Source organism: Euprymna scolopes, chromosome 12 (genome assembly GCF_053919585.1).
Source record: "Euprymna scolopes isolate OS-2025 chromosome 12, ASM5391958v1, whole genome shotgun sequence".
NCBI classification, from domain to species: Eukaryota; Metazoa; Mollusca; class Cephalopoda; order Sepiida; family Sepiolidae; genus Euprymna; species Euprymna scolopes.
The window spans coordinates 113,890,173-113,910,845 of NC_136493.1; the positions used below are offsets into that span (position 1 = coordinate 113,890,173).

The following is a 20,673-nucleotide window of genomic DNA, read 5'->3' on the forward strand; positions in this document are numbered from 1 at the left end:
CCGTGATGAAGCGGTTAACATCGTTCCCGGGGTTGAACTTTTTTATGTCCTTTACCGAATCGTGTATGGCCTGTAATCTGATCATCAGATTGTAGTCGTTATTATCGGCTTTGGGCGTGTCGTTTAAGGTGGTCGATTTGAGGGTGGAGAGCATAATCTCTAGGTCCGCTTTTATTTCGAGGATAAGGGCCTCGTCTGGTCGTGATGTACTCGATTTTAGCTGGAGGAGTGCCGATTTCTGGTCTCTGATAAAACTGAGAAGTTCGTTACGGGTGCACCCTGAGTAGTCCATTCTACCTGTCGCACGCTTCTGACACCAGTTGTTATGTTATGAAGCGTATGGTGACAAGCAAAAAGAATAGACAACACAGGATTAAGATTTGAACGAACTCAACAATTTATTTTCTAATAAATAACACAGAATAATAACGAGCTGTCCTTGGGGTGAAGATGGCAGATTGTTGTTAGTTGTTGTTATTGTGGTTATAAGGCACGACGAAACCTTCGTTTGTAATAGTAGTAGCAGCAGTGCTGGTCTGGTTATAATCGTGTGTCAATAGCGATAGTTGTTGTTGTTAGAAGGCGCGACGTAGCCTTCGTTGGTAATGGTAGTAGCAGCAGTGCTGGTTATAATCGTGTGTCAATAGCGATAGTTGTTGTTGATAGAAGGCGCGACGAAGCCTTCGTTGGTAATGGTAGTGCTGGTTATAATCGTGTGTCAATAGCGATAGTTGTTGTTGTTAGAAGGCGCGCCGAAGCCTTCGTTGTAGTAGTAGTAGCATTGGTCGCGACAGCCGTAGCGTTGTGGTGATGGCGAGGCTGGTGGTCCTTCTGCTGTCTTTTCCTTGGCTTCGCTAAATATAGCAAGCACGCGGACGTAGTTGTAGACAAACGGTTAGTGATGAAGAAATTGCCTCCATGTCGAGAAAACTGTGTTTCTTTTGGGTTGTTGTTTTCGCTACGGTGTGTAAGGCATCTAAGCGTTTTGCCCGTAATTTTGTGGAGGTAACCATGATCATGTGCCTCGACTTTGGTGCCATGGTAGCGATCGTAGCGTGAATCCCTACGTAGTCAGTTTCTCCCCAAAGCGGTCAGGAATCATGAAACTTGAGTGGTGGTCGTCACGGTGACACGTGGCAGACAGTATGACGGCGTCCCCAAGTCAAAACGAGATCTAAATCATAACATCATAACATAACTAATACTCCTGGTGAATCAAGTGCAAAAGAGATCCAGACAATTGCACTTAAGGGAATAATGAGGATACTTAAAAGAGCTCTCGGTTGGTTTCAATAAAAAGCAGGGCAATCTTGGCAACTGGTTTGGCTGCCCCATACCCAACGCTATAATCTTCAAAGAAAGAAAATTAAAAAAAAAAAATTATCGTGGATTGTTCTGGGTTCGAACATGCTATTGAATTATCAAAAGCTGTTTATGACAAGCCCCCTAACATTATTCATGCTAGACATTTACTTTCCACGCACCTACAACAAGAATATAAGTCCATAGACCAGTATCTTCAGACATTGAATCACCTTGCCACTGACTGTTGCTTTGGGGGCATTACTGCTGCTACGTACAGGGATGAATCTGTCTGCAATGTATTTATATGCGGCTTTTAGTTTTCTATGATATGTGCCAGACTGCTTGAAAATGATGCGCCGAATCTCCAGAAGGATACCTAATGTGCTAGAGCTTTGGAACAGGCTCACTTTCGTGCTGAGTCATATCCCCCTTAGATTAGGCCTATTGCTGCTGTTACTACTACTACTACTACTACTACTACTACTACTAAAAATGTGTTTACTGCTTCTGCTAATTCACATATGGAATATGGTGCCATTCCTACTCATGACAGGTGCTACAAATGTGTAAGGAAATATCACCCTAAGGACGATCGCCGCCATTGTCCTTCTCATGATAAGATATGTCAAAACTTTGGCAAACTCGGCCATTTCGCCAAAGTTTGCCATTCTGCTAAACTGACATCTTCACATTTAACCTCAACTGTTATAGTAGTCCGTGTTAAAGGTGGTGATAAGTCTCCTTCCATTAATAAAATCATAAAATTAAAGGGTGAATGATTAACTGCTCTTATAGACCTGCACTTTGAAGACTAGTTGGACTGACAAGCCATAAGATTAAGAAATATTGTTGTTTCTGAATGGCAACTTGAAAGTACAGTTTGGTACTAAAGGGCTAAATTATTCCAAAACTTGATCCTTAATTGCAAACCTATTGCTACTAAGTGCCGGAATTACAATGTTGAGGACACTCAATTCATTGAAAAAGAAATTGAACTAAGTTATTCTCCATAGTGGGTTCAAATTGTTGTGACTTTTTCACCCAATAAAAAGAAACAATTAGTAGTCGATTTCTCCAATACTATTGTTGATGGCACGTGAGTTGTGGTCACGTTGGCCGGACATGAATGGATTTCTCAATATAGGAAGTGAGAGTTAGTTAGTTAGAAAGAGAAGTCAGAAGGGAGGCAGAGAGTCAGAGAGTCAGACGAGAGTCCGACCAGTTTGAATCTTGGCCTGTCTGCAAGCGAGAGGGTTTTAAACAGAAAAAGAAAATGTAAGAAGAAACTTTGAATTCCTGGATGCAAGCCATTGACCGGTCAAGTGGAAGAATAAATGCTCATCATGTTTTTTATAACTGCCGTCTCCTGTGTCCATCATTACATGAAAAAGGTATTGTTTATTTATGTATAAAAACCATTCGAAATTCATCATCTTAAAAAATATATGTGTTAGAAAGTATGTGTCTATTTATGTTCAAACAGAACTGTCAAAAGCATAAATGTCAACCTCTCTCAATTATAAACTCTCTCTCTATTTATATATATCTCACTAATGTCTCCATGTCTTACAATATGAACACTTACAACATGAACTCTCCTAAGACTTCCATCTCTCTTAAGACTCTTATCCTTCTTAACATGAATACAAAAGAACATACATTCATCATTGTAATAATAACACTACGTAACACTATTAACAGTTTCACTTTGCTTAATGCAAACAAATCGTCGACTATTTTCCATTATGAAAAAAGTTCAAATGACATTAAGAATCGACCTTGCAAACAAGCTTTGTTTTAAAAGAAATATAAATTTTTGTGTCTCGTAAATTTCAATCAATTACAAGGAAAACATTTCAGGAAAATATTTAGAGATATTTTACTCATGTGCCCCCCCCCCACCACCACCACCACTTATCCCCAGTGTACATTTTATATTTTGCAAAAATAAACACGGACATTACATGAGGATTTACAGTAATTAAACAAAATTTTTCTTCAAGCAACAAATCTCTAATTGAATAATGAGAAAGTTTAAAAGAATTGGAACTGGGAATTTAGAACAGAATCGGTAATTGTATCAGAATTGGGAAAAATTTTGGAACGGTTCAATCATGGATCAAAGATCTTGTAAATCAAATCGCCAAGCATCGTATCTTCAACATAATTGAGTTATCTAAAGCATACTACCAGATTGAAATTAAATTTGCCTCACAGATCGCTTCTATACAGCCTTTCAACACATACCTGTGGGTGTCACAAGCGGTGTTTCTGCATTTCAACATTTTATGAATTCTTTTATATTTGATAACAAATTATGTGGAACCTTTTTGCATTTAAATGATACGACTATTTGTGGCAAAAACTAGGAGGAACATGACATCAACTTGGAGTGTTTCTTAAAGGCTGCTTCAACATACAACTTCAAAATAGACCAGGAAAAATCAAAGTTTTCACTTCGTTCTATAAATGTGCTTCATCATAAAATTTGTGATGGAATTATTCAACTCAATCCTGAGTGTTTGAGACCTCTTTTGTAAATGTCTCCTCCTCCTGACACTAAATTATTAAAAAGATGTCTTGGTATGTTTGCCTACTATGCAAAATGAATACCTAATTATTCATCCAAAGTTCGTCCACTGGTTGAAAATAAACAATTTCCGATGCCTCTCATGGTTGTAAACTCTTTCAAGAACTCAAGAAAGACATTGCCAAATCTTTTGTAAAAGTTATTGACGATGAATTGGCATTTGTTATTGAAACAGATTCCTCAGAAAAAACTATTGGAGGCATTACAAGCTAGGAGACCTGTAGCATTCTTTTCTTATTCGTTAAACCTTTCTGAAACACAACTTTATATAGTCAAAAAAAGAAATGTATGCCATCGTCAAATGTGTTCGTAAATGGAGAAACTTCATTGCTGGGAAACATTTCACTATTATTATGGATAATATCTTTTATGTTTAAACCTGCTAATCATGGAAAAATTTAAGATGTTAAAATTATACGATGGAAAATCAAGATTTCCCCCTTTACATATAATATACCACATTGTCCTGGGAATGAAAATGTTGTTGCTGATATATTATCCTAAACATGTGGTGCTGCTCAGTGGTGGGATTCAAATTTTCTAAGAAAATGTTAATAAGAATAAAGAATCTGCTATAATGTAGTTATTAATAGGGGTTTACGTAATATTAACAACATGTTCACCGAACTCATAATATTTTAAGCACCTGTTCGCATGAACCGGTGTGAACCAGCTGAATCCCATCACTGGTGCTGCTGCTGCTTCTTTTTGGGGGAACTAAAATCAATTCATAATTCTTCAATACATTCTGAGGTACATTTTGTATGGTCAATAAATATGCTATATATTCAATTGATGAGATTTGGCGTATGACATCCGAATGTATTATTTGTGCAAAAATAAAATCCCAATTCTTTAATTCCCCACATAATGTTCTTATTTGTTCTGCCTGCTCCATTTCAACCATTTTCTATTGATTACAAAGGACCAGCATCTTCATCAGGTTGTTGTTAGATACTTACTGTCGTTGATGAATACAGTCGATTTCCTATTGTTTTCCTTATCAAAATTACTCCTCTCAAACTTCAATCCACGGCCAGATGACTATTTTTTCTATTTTCGGACTTCCGTCACTTATCCATTCTGATTGAGGAACATCGTTTATGTTAGGGGAAGTTGAACAATTTCTGCTGCGGCTTGGGATTGATTTAGCAACACTACTGCTTATAACTCAAAAGGTAACACCCAATGTGAGCGCTATAATGGCATTATATGAAACACCATTTTATCAGATTTGGAATCGCAATGGTTAACTCATTAATGCTTAGCAGGACGTTCTACAGACTATTTTACATGCATATATTATGCACCGCCACTAATGTCACTCCTCACGAGCGCATGTTCAATTTTGAAAAGCACTCTTCCACTGGCACTGCATTACCTGTTAGGCTCTGTGAGCCTGGGGAAGTTTTATTAAAACAATTTGGTGGCAGGAGCAAGTATGGCCTGATCACTGAGGTAGTGGAACTCCTCTAAGCCAATCCTACACATGCAAGGATTTGGAAATTCAGTAGTACCGAGACATTTGGCACGTTTTCCATGCTCAGATCGACCTCAATATTCTGCTAAAAACGTTCTAGCCGACGTAAGCTCTGCAAATCCAATTTCTTCACCTAATGTAAGCTCTACAGAAGATGATGTGGTGAATCAGAATCCCGAAATTCATTCTTCTTAAAAATCTGAAACGTATCCTGGCTCTTCTAATGATGAACTACTTCCTCGCCGGTCTAGCAAGATTTGCAACCCAGTCCAACGATTGGATTTATGAAAGTGGGAGAAAATGTTATATTTTCTTTGAAAATAAAATGTTGTTATAATTCTTGCTGACGTGATTACATGACTTTCCTATATATATATATATATATATATATATATATATATATATATATATATATATGCATTTGGTCTCTTGCCTTTGAATGTCAAAATTCAGTTGAATAAAACCTTGATAAGGTTTTTCTTCTTTTCGTCTACGTTATACTACATAAAAAAAGGCACAAGGCCTTTCAAAAGTTTGATAAAATGGGTGTCGTTTGGGTATCCTTGGTCACTATAACTAGAAAATGCCTATCATACTCTTAATTAGAATCATTATCACATTTAATCTAGAAGCTGTCCTACTTAAAAATTTTCCGAATACGTGGTTTCTGCAATAATTTCATTAAATAAATAGTCCTCGATTATCTCCCTTAATGAGAAACACATACCAAGGGGAGATAACTGCGTCACGTTGAGTTTGCGCAAAATCACGACTTCCTGTCGGCCCAAGGTTAAGTTCTTCTTTCACCGCAATGTCAATTTTTTAAATCTCTTTCATCTGCTGCTACAGGGTAAAGGAAACAGACCAAAGTATGTTTGCCCTGGGGGTTGTACGAACTGGTACCGCTAGTCTTCAGGGTGCGGCTTCTTTGTTTCGAGTCTCACCAGGGATTTTGTCGAGTTCTTTTAATATAACCCCCGTCGCTCATCTGACGGCAACGTCTTTGGTGGAACCAATAACCCGAGTGAAGCCATGGCCGTACAAAGAAAGGACATACAATCAATTCTGGCAATTTTTGGATCACACCTCGAAAAGATTTGATGACAACACCAGACTCATTGTGGTGAGAGATCGCTTATAAATCCATTCTATTCGATTACCTTATTCTAAACTATATGTGTATGTTTAAAAACACTGGAAGAGATGGTATGTTTACACTAACATCATCACAGTAAACTTCGAAATTAGTGTATATTTCTAAAAAGAATACTAATGTAAATTTAGTTTCGTTTTTCGGTACTTCTACACTTTATCGCCGAAACTGGAGACGCTATTTTATTTCGCGCACCTGCCGTTGAAATCCAAGAGAGAAATCAGTATTTTAAACTATAGCCGAAGCATGAAATAAATAACAAAAATATTAAACTGGAGAATGATTGCTTCCGAAGAGAATAAATTAACCTAAAATTAAATGAAAAACTACTTTCCCGTTTTCATTAATTAAATCTATAAGCATTTCCAATTAAACAATTTACTTTATTTAATTGTTTATCTAGTTTAATTTTTTTGTTATTTATTTCTAACTTCGGCCATAGTCTAAAATACTGATTTCTCACTCTGATTCTAATTGACAGGTGCTCGCTCGGAATAACATGGCGTCTCCAGTTTCGGCGATAAAGTGTAGAAGCACTCGTATTTTTTTTTATCTGTGCTTCTACAGAATATGAACCGAATCTAACCAACTTTTGCCCAAGCAAACCTAAAATGTATCGTTAGTTTGGGGCAAGGGTAAAAAAAAAAAGTTCAAATTCTGTAGAAGCACCAGTTTTTATAGACCAAGGTTAATAATTTCAAATTTGGTGAGAATAATAGGTGAATAAAAGTAAGATACTCATACGGGCACGGGCAGTACTGAAACTCTTAACGTCGTAGGTAGGGAGGGGGCGCTTTTTAAAAACTATTCTGTACTTTCACCGCGGCTAAGCAGTGCTTTTAAAAAAACATGTTTTTAAAAATCGATCTGTGCTTCTGAGAAGATCGATTTTTAAAAACATGTTTTTAATTTTTAAAAACATGTCCTTTTAAGAAAAATAATAATTGTTGTATCGAAAATAGTAATATATCCTAAAATTACGAAAATTCACGAGTAGAAAGTTGCATGTAATTTTACGGAAAATTGCATTTTTCAGAGTAAACGGTGAAGACTGCAAAAATAGGGTGCACTGTGGTCTGGTGCAGTGGGTGCACTACTGCATCATAACTCAGAAAGCGTATTTTAGATTACATTGTAGTGTCGTCTAACGTGTGTAGCCGATAACGAAAAAACATTTTTACTAGAAACACAATAGTAGTTAGTTCTTACTCGATTAATTTTTAAACTAAAACACTATTACGTACTGAATTGTCATGTCGAAAATAGTAATATATCCGAAAGTTACGAAAATTCATCGAGTAGAACAACTACTTTTATGTTTTAAAAACATAATAGCAGTTGTTCTATTATTGTTTTTAGTAAAAATAAATAAGTCTATCGCTATATTGCACGTCAACGTGTGAACTTTTCATCGTCTACGTTATAATATCTAAGAAAAATACAATTTTATCCAATTTTTCGTAAACTATAAATAATTTTCTACTCGATAAATTTTCGTAATTTTTTCTTAAATCACTATTTTCGACATGACAGTTAAGTACATAATATTGTTTTTGTTCAAAACAACATATTTTAAAAAATCGAGCTGTCGACTCTATCTCAACATGCACAGAAAAAATTGTACAAAATTGATATATTTTCTGATTATCTCCCCTTGGTTTTACTAAACAAACAACAAAAGACGAGTGTTACCTTTTTTCTGTTGTTCTTGGCCTTCAGGCCGGGATCAAAGTGTATTCAAAGTGTAGTATCTGTTCCGGCAGATACTGCAAGCAAAGACCATATGTGGGGGCAACCCCACATATAAGACCTTGGTCAATGTAGGGGCAACCCTTCATACCAATTGTCACTATCCAGCTCCCCTACTCCCCGGGGAGTTGGTCCCCATTTCCCCTTCACTCCTCACATAAAAAATCGGCCTTGTGCCTAATTCTCTCGGTGGGGGAGCAAATAAATACCCCATAATGTGTGTTTTCTTTATAAACAAAAATAGGCCCTTTTTTCCTTTGGGGTGGAAACAATTTATTTGGTTATCTTTTATGATTAATTTTCCAACTTCACTTTCGATTACTCCTCTTTCATGTTAACCAGGTTTTTGTTTTTTGGGTTTTTTTTTTTCTTTCTAAAGCAATTTATTTAGAAAAGTACTTCTTAATGTGGGAAGGGGGATCTTCCTTTCTGTAAATTCAATGAAAAAAAAAAAAAGGAATTCTGCCAAAAATCAATGAAAAACGAAGAATCAAGTGAAAGTTAAGTGGTAACGATAATCGTAAAGATAACCATTTATTTTAAGAATTTTTGGTGCTTGTCTAGTTCCATCCATATGAAAAAACAAAAATAAAGAAATATCTCTAAGGTACGTACCCGTGACGGAAAGAAAATATCGTACACCAAAAATCACATAAATTGATCAAGTAGTTTTATTTTCAAAAATAAGAAAATAAAATTTTATGTCTAAACTACAAGTGCCGATCTCGCAACACTATCTCGAAAACAGTTTGAAGAAACAAGGGAGATAACTCCAAATCGAAATTTTTAGAAAACCATCGAAATATGGGGATGGTGCGGGAATTAGAAAAAACTTAAATTTATTTTAAAATAGTTTCTTTTAGACATAGGCTGCAAGAGCCAGGTACGTCCAAGGATGGAATACTGTTGCCACATCTGGGCAGGAGCTGCTAGAAAGGACTTGTCCTGCCTTGATAGAGTTCAAAATAGACTTCGTAGCCTCGTAGGAGATGTCCTTTTCTCCTCCTTACAACCTCTATCTCACAGAAGAGATGTTGCGAGTTTGTCTCTGATGTATCGTTATTTTCATGGAAAGTGTTCAACTGAGCTTCAATCTATGGTCCCCCCTCGCCAAACTTTCACAAGAAACACTCGTCTAGCTGTAAACACTATCCATAATTTCCCCCACTCTTTATCTGTGCCTAAACCTAAACATAGATTCCATGAACAAAGCTTCTTTCTTAGAACTGCACGCCTGTGGAATTGTCTTTCGTTTTCCTGCTTTCCGGCTGACTACAATATGGTTGTGTTCAAGTCTAAGGTAAATAAGTTCTTGATGAGCCGTTCCATATAAGTTATTAAATTTACCAAATTTTCATTACTAATGATTACTATATTGACCAACTTCTACTGTACACTCTTTAACCCTTATCCTTGAGTGGCCTCTTGGCCTTGATAACGTGGTGATGCCTTTGTAAAAAAAAAAAAAAAAAAAAAAAGGTGTGAATCATTCGAAGGCCGCAAATGGGTCTGTTCCATAGGCTTTTTATAAAGGCACATTTGATTTCCTCAATGTCGTTCTGCTATACTTCTGAGAGCTTTCAATACTTTTCTCGAGCCACACCCTTCAATCTCACTGGCAGGACTGGTTCCACTCTGGTCATTTCGCATAGCTTGCACATCAACTTCTGGTCCCCCAACCATTCCATTATTGGAGTGTCCGTTGGGGACAGTTCAACATTCAGCTGATCCCCGAATTCGCTGGCATTGAAGTTGGGAATCACTTTTGTGCAATGCCTTGCATTCTATGCCTTGCATTCCATTTGTTCGTTATTGTGTACTGCCACTAACGCTACACCTCACGAACGAATATGCCAGTATAATCAGAAATCAACATGTGGTACCTCTCTTTCCAGTTGGCTTTTGAATCCATGTCCGGTCCTGATGAAACATAACATACAGTCATCTAAGTATGAACCCTTTGTTGATGAAGTTGAATTGCTAGAATGCAACCCTCAATATGCCCATGATAGAAGATGATCTTTATTTTTTTTGCGCCTTTTTCAAAAAAGTATGGAGGCCTGTAAGCAACATTATTTTTAGATACATAAGTGTCAACAGAAGACATTGAAATTAATTTTATTTTATTATCTCTCGTCTGTGTAGTTCGTAAAAAAAATCTATTTGTTTTACCAAGGGTAAGTCTTATATTGTTTTTTATTGATAGCAAAAAAAAATATTACTTTCATTAACCATTATAACGCGAATGCCCATCCATAGAAATTGACACAAATACACAAAATGATGACGTTGCTGTTAATGTGTACAATGCTGACATTTTACACAACGCCATGGAGATGCCTACAGTCCTATGTTAGATATGATCCAAAATAGTAATCGCTAACCTCAAAATGGCAATATGCCTTGTTTGGGATGAAAAAGAGTATATATAATAAAAAAAAATTAATCAACTTTCAGAATGTGATGCACCAAATTTCATATGTGAATATTTCCTTATTTTGATTTCCACTTCAAAAGGTTATTTCTTCTGACCATTTGTTGCTCAAATTTAGTTTAGTCTGGTGAAGGCGCATCTTATTAATATATAAAAATCTTTTTTATTTCCTTTTCAAGGTCGATGGCAATATCGCCACTGGTAAAACTGAATTTGCCAAAAAGGTTGCTGAGAGTTTTGATCTCCTGTATGTTCCCGACGTCCACCCAAACGAAGTTTTCTTTAACGAGGATGGCTTTGATATGCGGCAACTAGATGAGCAATTTTCTGATGGGCCCAACAGATCCTATCCTTTAGAAAAGTTTCTAACCGATAAGAATGCAAAAAGTCTCAAAGTGGGTCGGCCTCAGATGTTGCTCTATCAGAAACGTTTCTTCAACTACGTTAACGCTCTTGAGCACATCTTAAACACGGGTAAGTACTTTCATGTACTGCTGTTTTAGTATCACCCACGGCAAGTTTTGGTGAAAGTTTATGTGAACAAAATCTTTGCAAGTTAAAAAATAACTTTATAACATTAAAACAATTTTTTTTTATATAATAACATTATATATTATATCTTATGGTGTTTTAAAAATAACGCTAGACAAAAACAGAAATGTATAAAGGTTTTAGATTTCTGAATGCATAGACTATTAATTCCATCTATTATATAAAGGGCAAATGTCTGTTTATATCTCCAATTAAAATTTGAAAAATACACAACAGTCACCCACAAAGGTAGTATTATTTTTTAATCGATGTAACCCTAGATGTATATTTAAAATAAAAATAAAAATAAAAATGCACAACTAGCAAGCTACCCGGCATTACCCAATCATAAAATATGCTTAAGTATAGTATTTTAATTCATGCAGATTTTGTAATTATTATCATTATTATAGAGCTAATTTTCAATTGGTTATTATATTTTACCCAATATATAGTAGAAGCCTCTTGGTATGACCCTATCATAAAATATTAAATATGATATTTTAATTTATGCAAATTTCATATTTATTATTATAGGGACAATACTCTATTGATTATTATATTGTACCCAAAATATAGTTGTGATTTCAAAAGTTTTGTTTTTTTTTAATGATTTTGGTGCCACCAGTTAGAATCAAAACCAAAACATATAGCTTTCCAGCCTTATTTGTTACCATCTGTACTATGTTTTAACACACATAAACACTTTTAAAAAATAATGTTGTAAAAGATATAAATGTATATTTGCGCATGTGTAGGAAAACACTTAAGTGGAATTACACCTGCCAAGTTATAATTTATTTGCAATTTTGACACCTTAGCAGCTATTTTTACTGAAAAAAAACTGAATAAGATTTGTTCCACAGGTCTGAATCCCCTATATATCAAGTTTGAAATCTGTAAACCAAAACTTGACAGAGGAGTTTGGTAGAGATCGTTCTTCAGACAGACAAGATCACACACACACACACACACACACACACACACACACACACATATATATATATATATATATATATATATATATATATATATATATATAAAATGTATTTTTCTTTAACTTAGGAAACATTTACATTAAACTCATCAAAATTATCTTCATTTGTTGCTACTTTACATCAAGTGACCACAAACAATTCTCAATTTTAATATAACTAGAATTATGGATCCTTCATGCACAAATTATATAGTATATATTAAATAATAAATCCTAATACCTACACGTAATTAAGTCAAAATAAATTGTTTCAGATTATTCAAATAATTTCTACATTTTTCATGTTTACACATTCATTTATTTTTACTAGCTCAGCATTGCCCGGTCGTAGAAAAAAAAATTGGGAAGGGAAGGAGTCCTGATCATAAAATCCGCATTTAATCAACAAATAAATTGTGACAACAAGGGCAGGATGTCGTTTGGGTGTCATCAACCAGAAGCAAATATGAAAGCAAAATTTTGTAAGCAAAAAAAAAAAAAAAATATCCTGGGTATTGAGCAACCAAAGTCCCTTATAAAAAATAAATACCTGTGCGAGCGCAAAAAAAAAAAAAAAAAATAGCCGCAGTAGCCAGGCTCGAACCTGTAACGCTAAGTGAAAAAGGAGATGAAAAAAAAGGAAACCATTTAGTCATCTCGCCTACGTGACTTGTGACGTCGTGGGCGTTCAAAATAACATGTTGTATGTCGATGTCAATGTCGCAGGGCGTGAATGACTTTGCAAAAATGTTGACAGAAAAGTGACTCTTCCTTGTAGAAAACGGCCCAGTTGATGATGAAAGAGTGAATGTTTTTGGCCATTTTTTTTTATTATTTGTCAGCCAAGAGACTGAGCTTTCAAACGATACCAATTTTGTCAGTGTTGGCCGCGTATGTCGAAAGTTTTATCAAGACATACAAACATACATATATACACACATACACAAACCGATGATTGAGATTTATATTATAAAAATAGTTTATCATTTACATTTGCATTCATTTTCAAACGTGATACACATCGTAAATATATGATATACTGAAGCTATAATTATTTTGAGGTAATGTTTTAAGCTCTGTATATGTGAAAATCCAAATAGTTCAGTTGGTACATCATACTGAAGATCTCAAGGTTTTCGTTTCAGGTCACGATTTATTTGTTGGGAATTTATTATTTACTATTAATGCAATATTTTCCATTTCTAAAGATACGATTTCTGATAATGAGACAAATTTTGCAATGTATTCTTTTTTAAAAAAATTGAGACAGATTGATGGGCGGATGGATAGAGAAAATTTCTATTTACAATAGAACCCTGGGATACAGTGATCCTAGAATACGTTTTTTCAGGTTATGATGTGGAATACAATGTTTTTTCTAGCCCCTGGTTACAGTATTTATAACATTATTATTTTACTTATAATGTTCTTTGTTTATATACATGTACAGTTTTTTGTTACTTATTTTTAATGGCATATCCCAGGGTTCTACTGTATATAATCTTAATCAGCTGCTCCTGATATTATTTATAGAATTTTCTTGTAATGTTATTCACTATTTCATACATGTTTAGGTTTTTGTATACAATTTCTCCTTTATTAAAAGACAAAAATAATTTTTAAAAAACCTGTATAATCTAATGTACCCATGATGAAATGAAAATATCATATTCTAAAAATCATGAAAATTGATCAAATATTTTTTATTTTATAAAGTAAATCATTTTTAAGCAATTAATAGAAATTCATAGGCATTACAACATGAATCAAATTTGAATTGAGTTCTCTTTTAAGTTTTTTTTTTTTTTAAGATTGTTTTCAAAATGACAAACAAGATAGCCACTCTTCTGTTAATCATAAAATTTGTTTTGCTTATTTCAAAATAAAATTACTTGATCAATTTACATGACTTTTGGAATATAATATTTTTGTTTCATCATGGGTATGTGTATCATACAGATTTTTCTTTATTTTTTTATTTTTATTTTTTAATATAGGATGAATTTCAGGACATGAAGCAATATCTATTTTAATTGATGTTATTTACAGAATTATTTCCCTTAGTGTTAATCACTCTTTATGCATGTCCATATTAACACGCACACACACACACACACACACACATTATTATGGTTGATTACAATAAAAATAATTTATTACCCAATCATTTTAGTTAATTTATCAACATTAAAAACCAACTTTGTGTATAGCTTTGCCTTAGTGGCAAATAAATAGTAAACCTACTTATTTGCAGTTATTATTTTAGTTTTTTTTTCCTTTTTCTAGGCTAGTTGCCTTATCAAAGTTTTAGATGCAGGCGCGGACAATTTACATTTTTTTTTTTTCTCATGCATTTTTTCTTATATTTTTTACTCGCGTTGCTTTTTTTTCTCATGTTTTTTCTGTCTCATTTCTTTCTCTGAATTTTTTCTTTCAATTCTTTTGCTTTCTGCCAAGATTTGGAAGATGTAATAAGATATATTTCCCACTTTGAATCTCCTTATAATCTTTTTACAGATATTAGGTATTATGTTTATTCCCTATAAATAAAAGTGTACACAAAATATTAAAAACTCCACAGATTGTTCAGTTGTATTCAATGGTCTGCTTTGTTTTGCTAAAATAACATTTACTGGTTTGGTTTGATATATCAAAACGATTTTCTTCCATGTTTCCTAAAAAAAAAAAAAGTAACAACCTGCATCTCTTTCTGTTTTTAAATTTTATTCTTCAGGCCAAGGTGTTGTAATGGAACGCAGTGTGTTCAGTGATATGGTTTTCCCTGAAGTCTTTGCACAGCAAGGTTATATGACGCCACAAGGTTAACATTGTTTATTAACTTATTTTCTAATTTACCCATTTTTTATATTTGAAAAGTAAGAGTAAAAATTATAATAAAATATAAAAATTATAATAAAATAAAAATTATAATAAAATATAAAAATTATAATAAAATAAAAATAATGAAATATAAAAATTATAATAAAATAAAAATAATGAAATATAAAAATTATAATAAAATAAAAATAATGAAATATAAAAATTATAATAAAGTAAAAATAATAAAATATAAAAATCATAATAAAGTAAAAATAATAAAATATAAAATTATAATAAAGTAAAAATAATAAAATATAAAATTATAATAAAGTAAAAATAATAAAATATAAAATTATAATAAAGTAAAAATAATAAAATATAAAAATTATAATAAAGTAAAAATAATAAAATATAAAAATTATAATAAAGTATAAATAATAAAATATAAAAATTATAATAAAATAAAAATAATAAAATATAAAAATTATAATAAAATAAAAATTATAATTAAGTAAAAATAATAAAATATAAAATTATAATTAAGTAAAAATAATAAAATATAAAAATTATAATAAAATAAAAATAATAACATATAAAAATTATGATAAAGTAAAAATAATAAAATATAAAAATTATAATAAAATAAAAATAATAAAATATAAAAATTATAATAAAATAAAAATAATAAAATATAAAAATTATAATAAAGTAAAAATAATAAAATATAAAAATTATAATAAAATAAAAATAATAAAATATAAAAATTATAATAAAATAAAAATAATAAAATATAAAAATTATAATAAAGTAAAAATAATAAAATATAAAAATTATAATAAAGTAAAAATCATAAAATATAAAAATTATAATAAAATAAGAATAATAAAATATATAAATTATAATAAAGTAAAAATAATAAAATATAAAAATTATAAAATATAAAAATAATAATAAAATAGGTGCAGATCTTTGGTCGAATGTTCAGTAAGTGGTAAAAAATATGAAGGTGCTGCTGCTATCGCGCACAGAAATCACTATTTCTATAGCTACCAACGTAATAGATGTTGTACTGCCTACAAATTCCCATTAATCGCTTAAAAATGATTTTCTTTACAAATAAAACTACTTGATCAATTTATGTGATTTTTGGAATATGATATTTTCATTTTACCACAGGTGCATACATCATAGATATTTCTTTATTTTTATTTTTTTATATAAGAATATGTCAGTACAACCTCTTTTTCTTTCTATAAATGGATAGACAATACCTGTGAATAGCTTCATATTTCGTCTATAATACTGTAATAATTATGGAATATTTTGTCGACAAACATCGTCTGAACTGCAGTTCAAAATAAAAAAAAACAGTATTTTAATCATTATACAACTTCAATTAGAGATGAAATATAAGAAAATCCTTTCTTTTTTATACTTAGTGTATTTAATCTTATAATTACTAATAAAAATCATTAACAAATTGTAATCTGTTTTATGCTGATAAAAAAAAACTAAATTTGATTCTGAAAAGAAAAATGGTGCGTGCTTATTTTAATTAATTTATTTATTTTTATTTATTTATTTTTTATTTTTATTTTTTTTCAAAATATCCTTAACATTTTTTTTTTTTTTATAGGTCTGTCTTATTACAAGAACATTCTTCGGAAAAATACTATTTGTGATTTATGGAAACCACACTTGATCATCTATCTGGATGCCCCAGTTAGCACTATCCGGGAAAACATAAAGAAACGTGGAAACGTAAGTATTTATTTCAGGGTCATCGTCTATCTGTTGTGCTTTGGTTCACAAATTTTTTTCATTGTTACTACTAACTTGCCTTTCCACAACAACAAAATTAGACGTAAAGTCGGTTCTTAACATCAAGAAAATCCAGCTCTCTCACAAAAAGGGGTCACTTTGGATTAGAACAAAAATGAAATTTGCCTCAGTGTAAAAGGACTTCTCATTCACTGATTGGGGACAGAATAGACTGTGGTTAATATCAGAACAGATACACTTTTATTGTTATATGCACAGATTATGAATGAATCGGTTTTTGTTTTCTTCTAATCATATTTATATGCCAGTTCTAGAATTGTTCATAATTTCCCCTAGATTCAAAAAAATATGCAAATCTGGATGATGTATTGCACACCAAAAACTATGTAAATTGATGAAATAGTTTTATTTTTATAAAGAAAATCATTTTTAAACAAATTTTAGTTTTCCAATGTTATGAATGTTTATTTTTTAATCTTGCAAGTTTTAATTATTTTGAAGTTATTTCTCTTGTTCTTTCATATTGCTTTTAAGATGATGTCACAAGATCATCTTGTAACCATAAAATTTTACCCATAAAATTAGATTTTCTTTATAAGAATAAAACTGTTTCATCAATTTTACTTGATTTTTCATGTACAATATTTTCTTTGTCATGGGTACGTACATCATACATATTGTTTAAAAATATTTTTGTTTTTATATTGAGGAAATTCTGGACAAGCACCAAAATCGCTAGTCAAAATTAAGTCTTCATTTTATTAGATTCATTGCTATTTAGGTCTGACAGACTTAAATTTATCTATTAGATCAACCTGTACTAAATAAATACGTTTTCTTTTTTATTCAGCCATATGAAGTCAACAGCCCAGTCTTAACTGATGACTTTCTTACAAAAATTGATGCAGCTTATAAAAACAAGTTATTCCCTTCATTGAGGTAAGTGATAGTTTTCTGTGTGTGATGAACATAAGACGGTTGAGTGGGTGGCTTAATGGATACACTCGCGGACTTTGGAATTGACTCTACAGTGTTTAAATCCTACTTAAGATCAATTGTTCTGTAGCAAAACTTTTCTTGTGGATGTTAGAAATCTTAAGCCATTAGATTAACTGTCCTATAAATATGAAAAATAATTATTTTTCTAATCTATAAGATATATAATAATACTACTTACTGCATAATTACTCTGAAGAATGGATAAAATTCATATATATTCATCAACTTCTCTCCCGAAAGGAGCTATGACAAAATACCCACAGTGGAAACAAGTTTGGCAACATTATCTAGGCTAGGGATTTTGAAACTTTGACTTGCAGACCCCTTTATATTTCAGGTTTTTCCCTAGGGACTTCTTATAAACGTTTGTGAAGTTTATATATAAATTTTTTGCATTAACACAATAAAACTGGGTTTTAGCTTACTTTCAACATAAATATTCAAATAAATGAATGTTTCATGTTGATGCAAAATGCAGCAAAATTAAAATTTGCTTTATTAAAAAATAAATTTTTCATACAAATGAAAACAGTAATAGTATTTTACAAATAATTTTATTGTTAATCACACAGGATGTTTTAAATACACACTTAGTGAGAAGGATGTGCTTGCTTAGCACAAACTATCAATTCTTGGCAATATTGCTGATAAGAATACACTCAAGTCATTTTCTAGAGCAAGTCTGAACCTGTATTTAGTTTTCAACTTGGTTAGGTCTCTCTATCTTTGTGGTTCACTGACTCTAGTTTGAAAACCCCTGACATAGGCTGATAAATGATGCCAGATTTGACCTAAAAGGTCATGGAATTGCTAAGTGAAATAAACAAAGGTGATGTCAAAATGAGTCTTGCAATAGTAAGCCATTTATTGCCAAAAGTGCAATGTAATTCTTTGTGTGAACCGCTTTGCTCGTTGTCATGTGTACATTTTATCTTGAATGCATAATTACTCTGAAGAAATCTACTATTTATCAACTGCACACCTGTGGAACTCTCTTCCATTTGCCTGCTTCCCAGCTGTCTACAACTTGGTTGCCTTCAAGTCCAACATAAACAAATTCTTGATGAACTGTCCCCTTAAGTAATCTAATTTACCAAATCCCCATTACTAACGATTACAATATTATCCCATTGACTACTGTACACTCTATAACCCTTATCCTCGAGTGGCCTCCGGGCCTTGATAAGTGGTGACTCCTATGTAAAAAAAAAAAAAAAAAAAAAAAAACACTTCTCTCTGAGTTATTGAAGCTCTTTTAAAAATAATTATGAAATTTTCTAAAATTATATTTGTTTGATGATGTATGAACTTATATAAATGAGTCTTGCAATCGTAAGCCATTAACTTATTGCCAAACGTGTAATGTAACCCTTTGTGTGAACCGCTTTTCTCATTGCCATAATGTGTAAATTTTATTTTAGTGTATATTTTTAGCCTTTTGATTTCTGAAATATATCACATGTATCCTGTTTCCTGCTTATAGGAGATTTAATATTTCATTTTCTAAATAAAATAAGAAAGCTTTTCTTTTCAATTTGTGTATTATAACCCATTTTTAGTCATTACACAACGTTTCAACTCAATAGTAAAAATTTAGATACTCTGGGACTTAGCTAATGTGGTACCTTCTGTAAGTACCTGATTCTAGAATGAATTGGAGAAGCAAAATGCACTATTTTCTTGCAAAAACATTGTAGAAGGAAGAAAATTAGCTAGTTAGAATAAAATATCGATTTGTCAAATGTTGTTCTATTTAGGTCTAATTCTGTGAATCTGGCTGACTTTTCTTTATATATTAGATACATAATACATTTACAAAAAAAAAAACTCTGATGTAATTGCATCTAAGATGGATATATTTGATGACACCATACTCTATTTCCAGCATGAGAGTAATGGCTGAATTTTCGCAAGATGTAGTAGAATGGGAGCCAAAAATGGATGGTCACACTTAATGCTCTAAGATAAAGCGCCTTTACTTTAACAACTATAAGAAACCTTTCCAACTGCCAATCGTCATTGCTGATAGCACCTTGCCTGGAAGTTCAATGTTTAAACTTCTCGGCTTTACATTCTCAATAAGTACATAGAAGATGCTGCCAAGAATGTAGAACCCCCCTTTACCAGGTTCAAAGATCTCACACCTATCAATATCATAAAGCCACTATACATCCATGTATGAAGTATTGTTTCCATATCTAGACAGGTGCACTAACACTAGTCTCTTCCTCTTGACGAAGGTATACAAAAAATTTTTTTAATAGATCCTGTATTGTCTGTGAAGCTCCATCTCATTGCATCACTGCAGTGTTATATCCATCTCCCAATATTACCATGATGGAATTTGATTCAATTAGTTTACTGCAGTTGTAACCCTTCAACGTAAATACCTATATATAACTCGCCCGACTGGCAACAAAATCACACCCCTTCACTGTAGAGGTTCCTAAATGCTAAAAGTTTTTCTTACTCTAATAGTTTTTGTTTTTTCGAATCACTTGTTTTTAGAATTTTCCCTCCCTGTTCCTTGTTTCTTTGACTATGTCAACATGCAGAAATTTAAATTTAATCTGAACAAAAATTTTGCTTCCCAACTCCCTACCCAAATTGCCTCTAATTTTCAGGTTGCTATCACATCAGCTCATTATGCTTTAGTGAGAATATGTCTTGTTTGGAATGAAGGAGAGTGTACACACACACACACACACACACACACACTACCAAACTCCTGTCATTTTTTGGTCTACAGAGTTGAAATTTGATATTTCAGGGATTTGGATCTGTGGAAGAAATTCAATTTTGTCTTTAGTGAGTAAAAATTGAAAAGAATTCAATTTGGCAGGGCATAAAGTGA

At 32.2% G+C, this 20,673-nt stretch overlaps 1 protein-coding gene across 1 annotated transcript in view; it reads left to right on the top strand.

Moving 5' to 3' along the window:
• Positions 1–6,087: 6,087 nt before the first annotated feature.
• LOC145291461 (NADH dehydrogenase [ubiquinone] 1 alpha subcomplex subunit 10, mitochondrial-like) overlaps positions 6,088–20,673 on the top strand; it is a 29,120-nt gene continuing 14,534 nt past the window's right edge. The window contains exons 1-5 of the mRNA XM_080137318.1: positions 6,088–6,498; positions 10,891–11,185; positions 14,953–15,039; positions 16,675–16,799; positions 17,671–17,759. Coding sequence (XP_079993444.1) covers positions 6,247–6,498; positions 10,891–11,185; positions 14,953–15,039; positions 16,675–16,799; positions 17,671–17,759 — 848 coding nt within the window. The 5' untranslated portion in view covers positions 6,088–6,246. The remainder of the gene's footprint in view (positions 6,499–10,890; positions 11,186–14,952; positions 15,040–16,674; positions 16,800–17,670; positions 17,760–20,673) is intronic.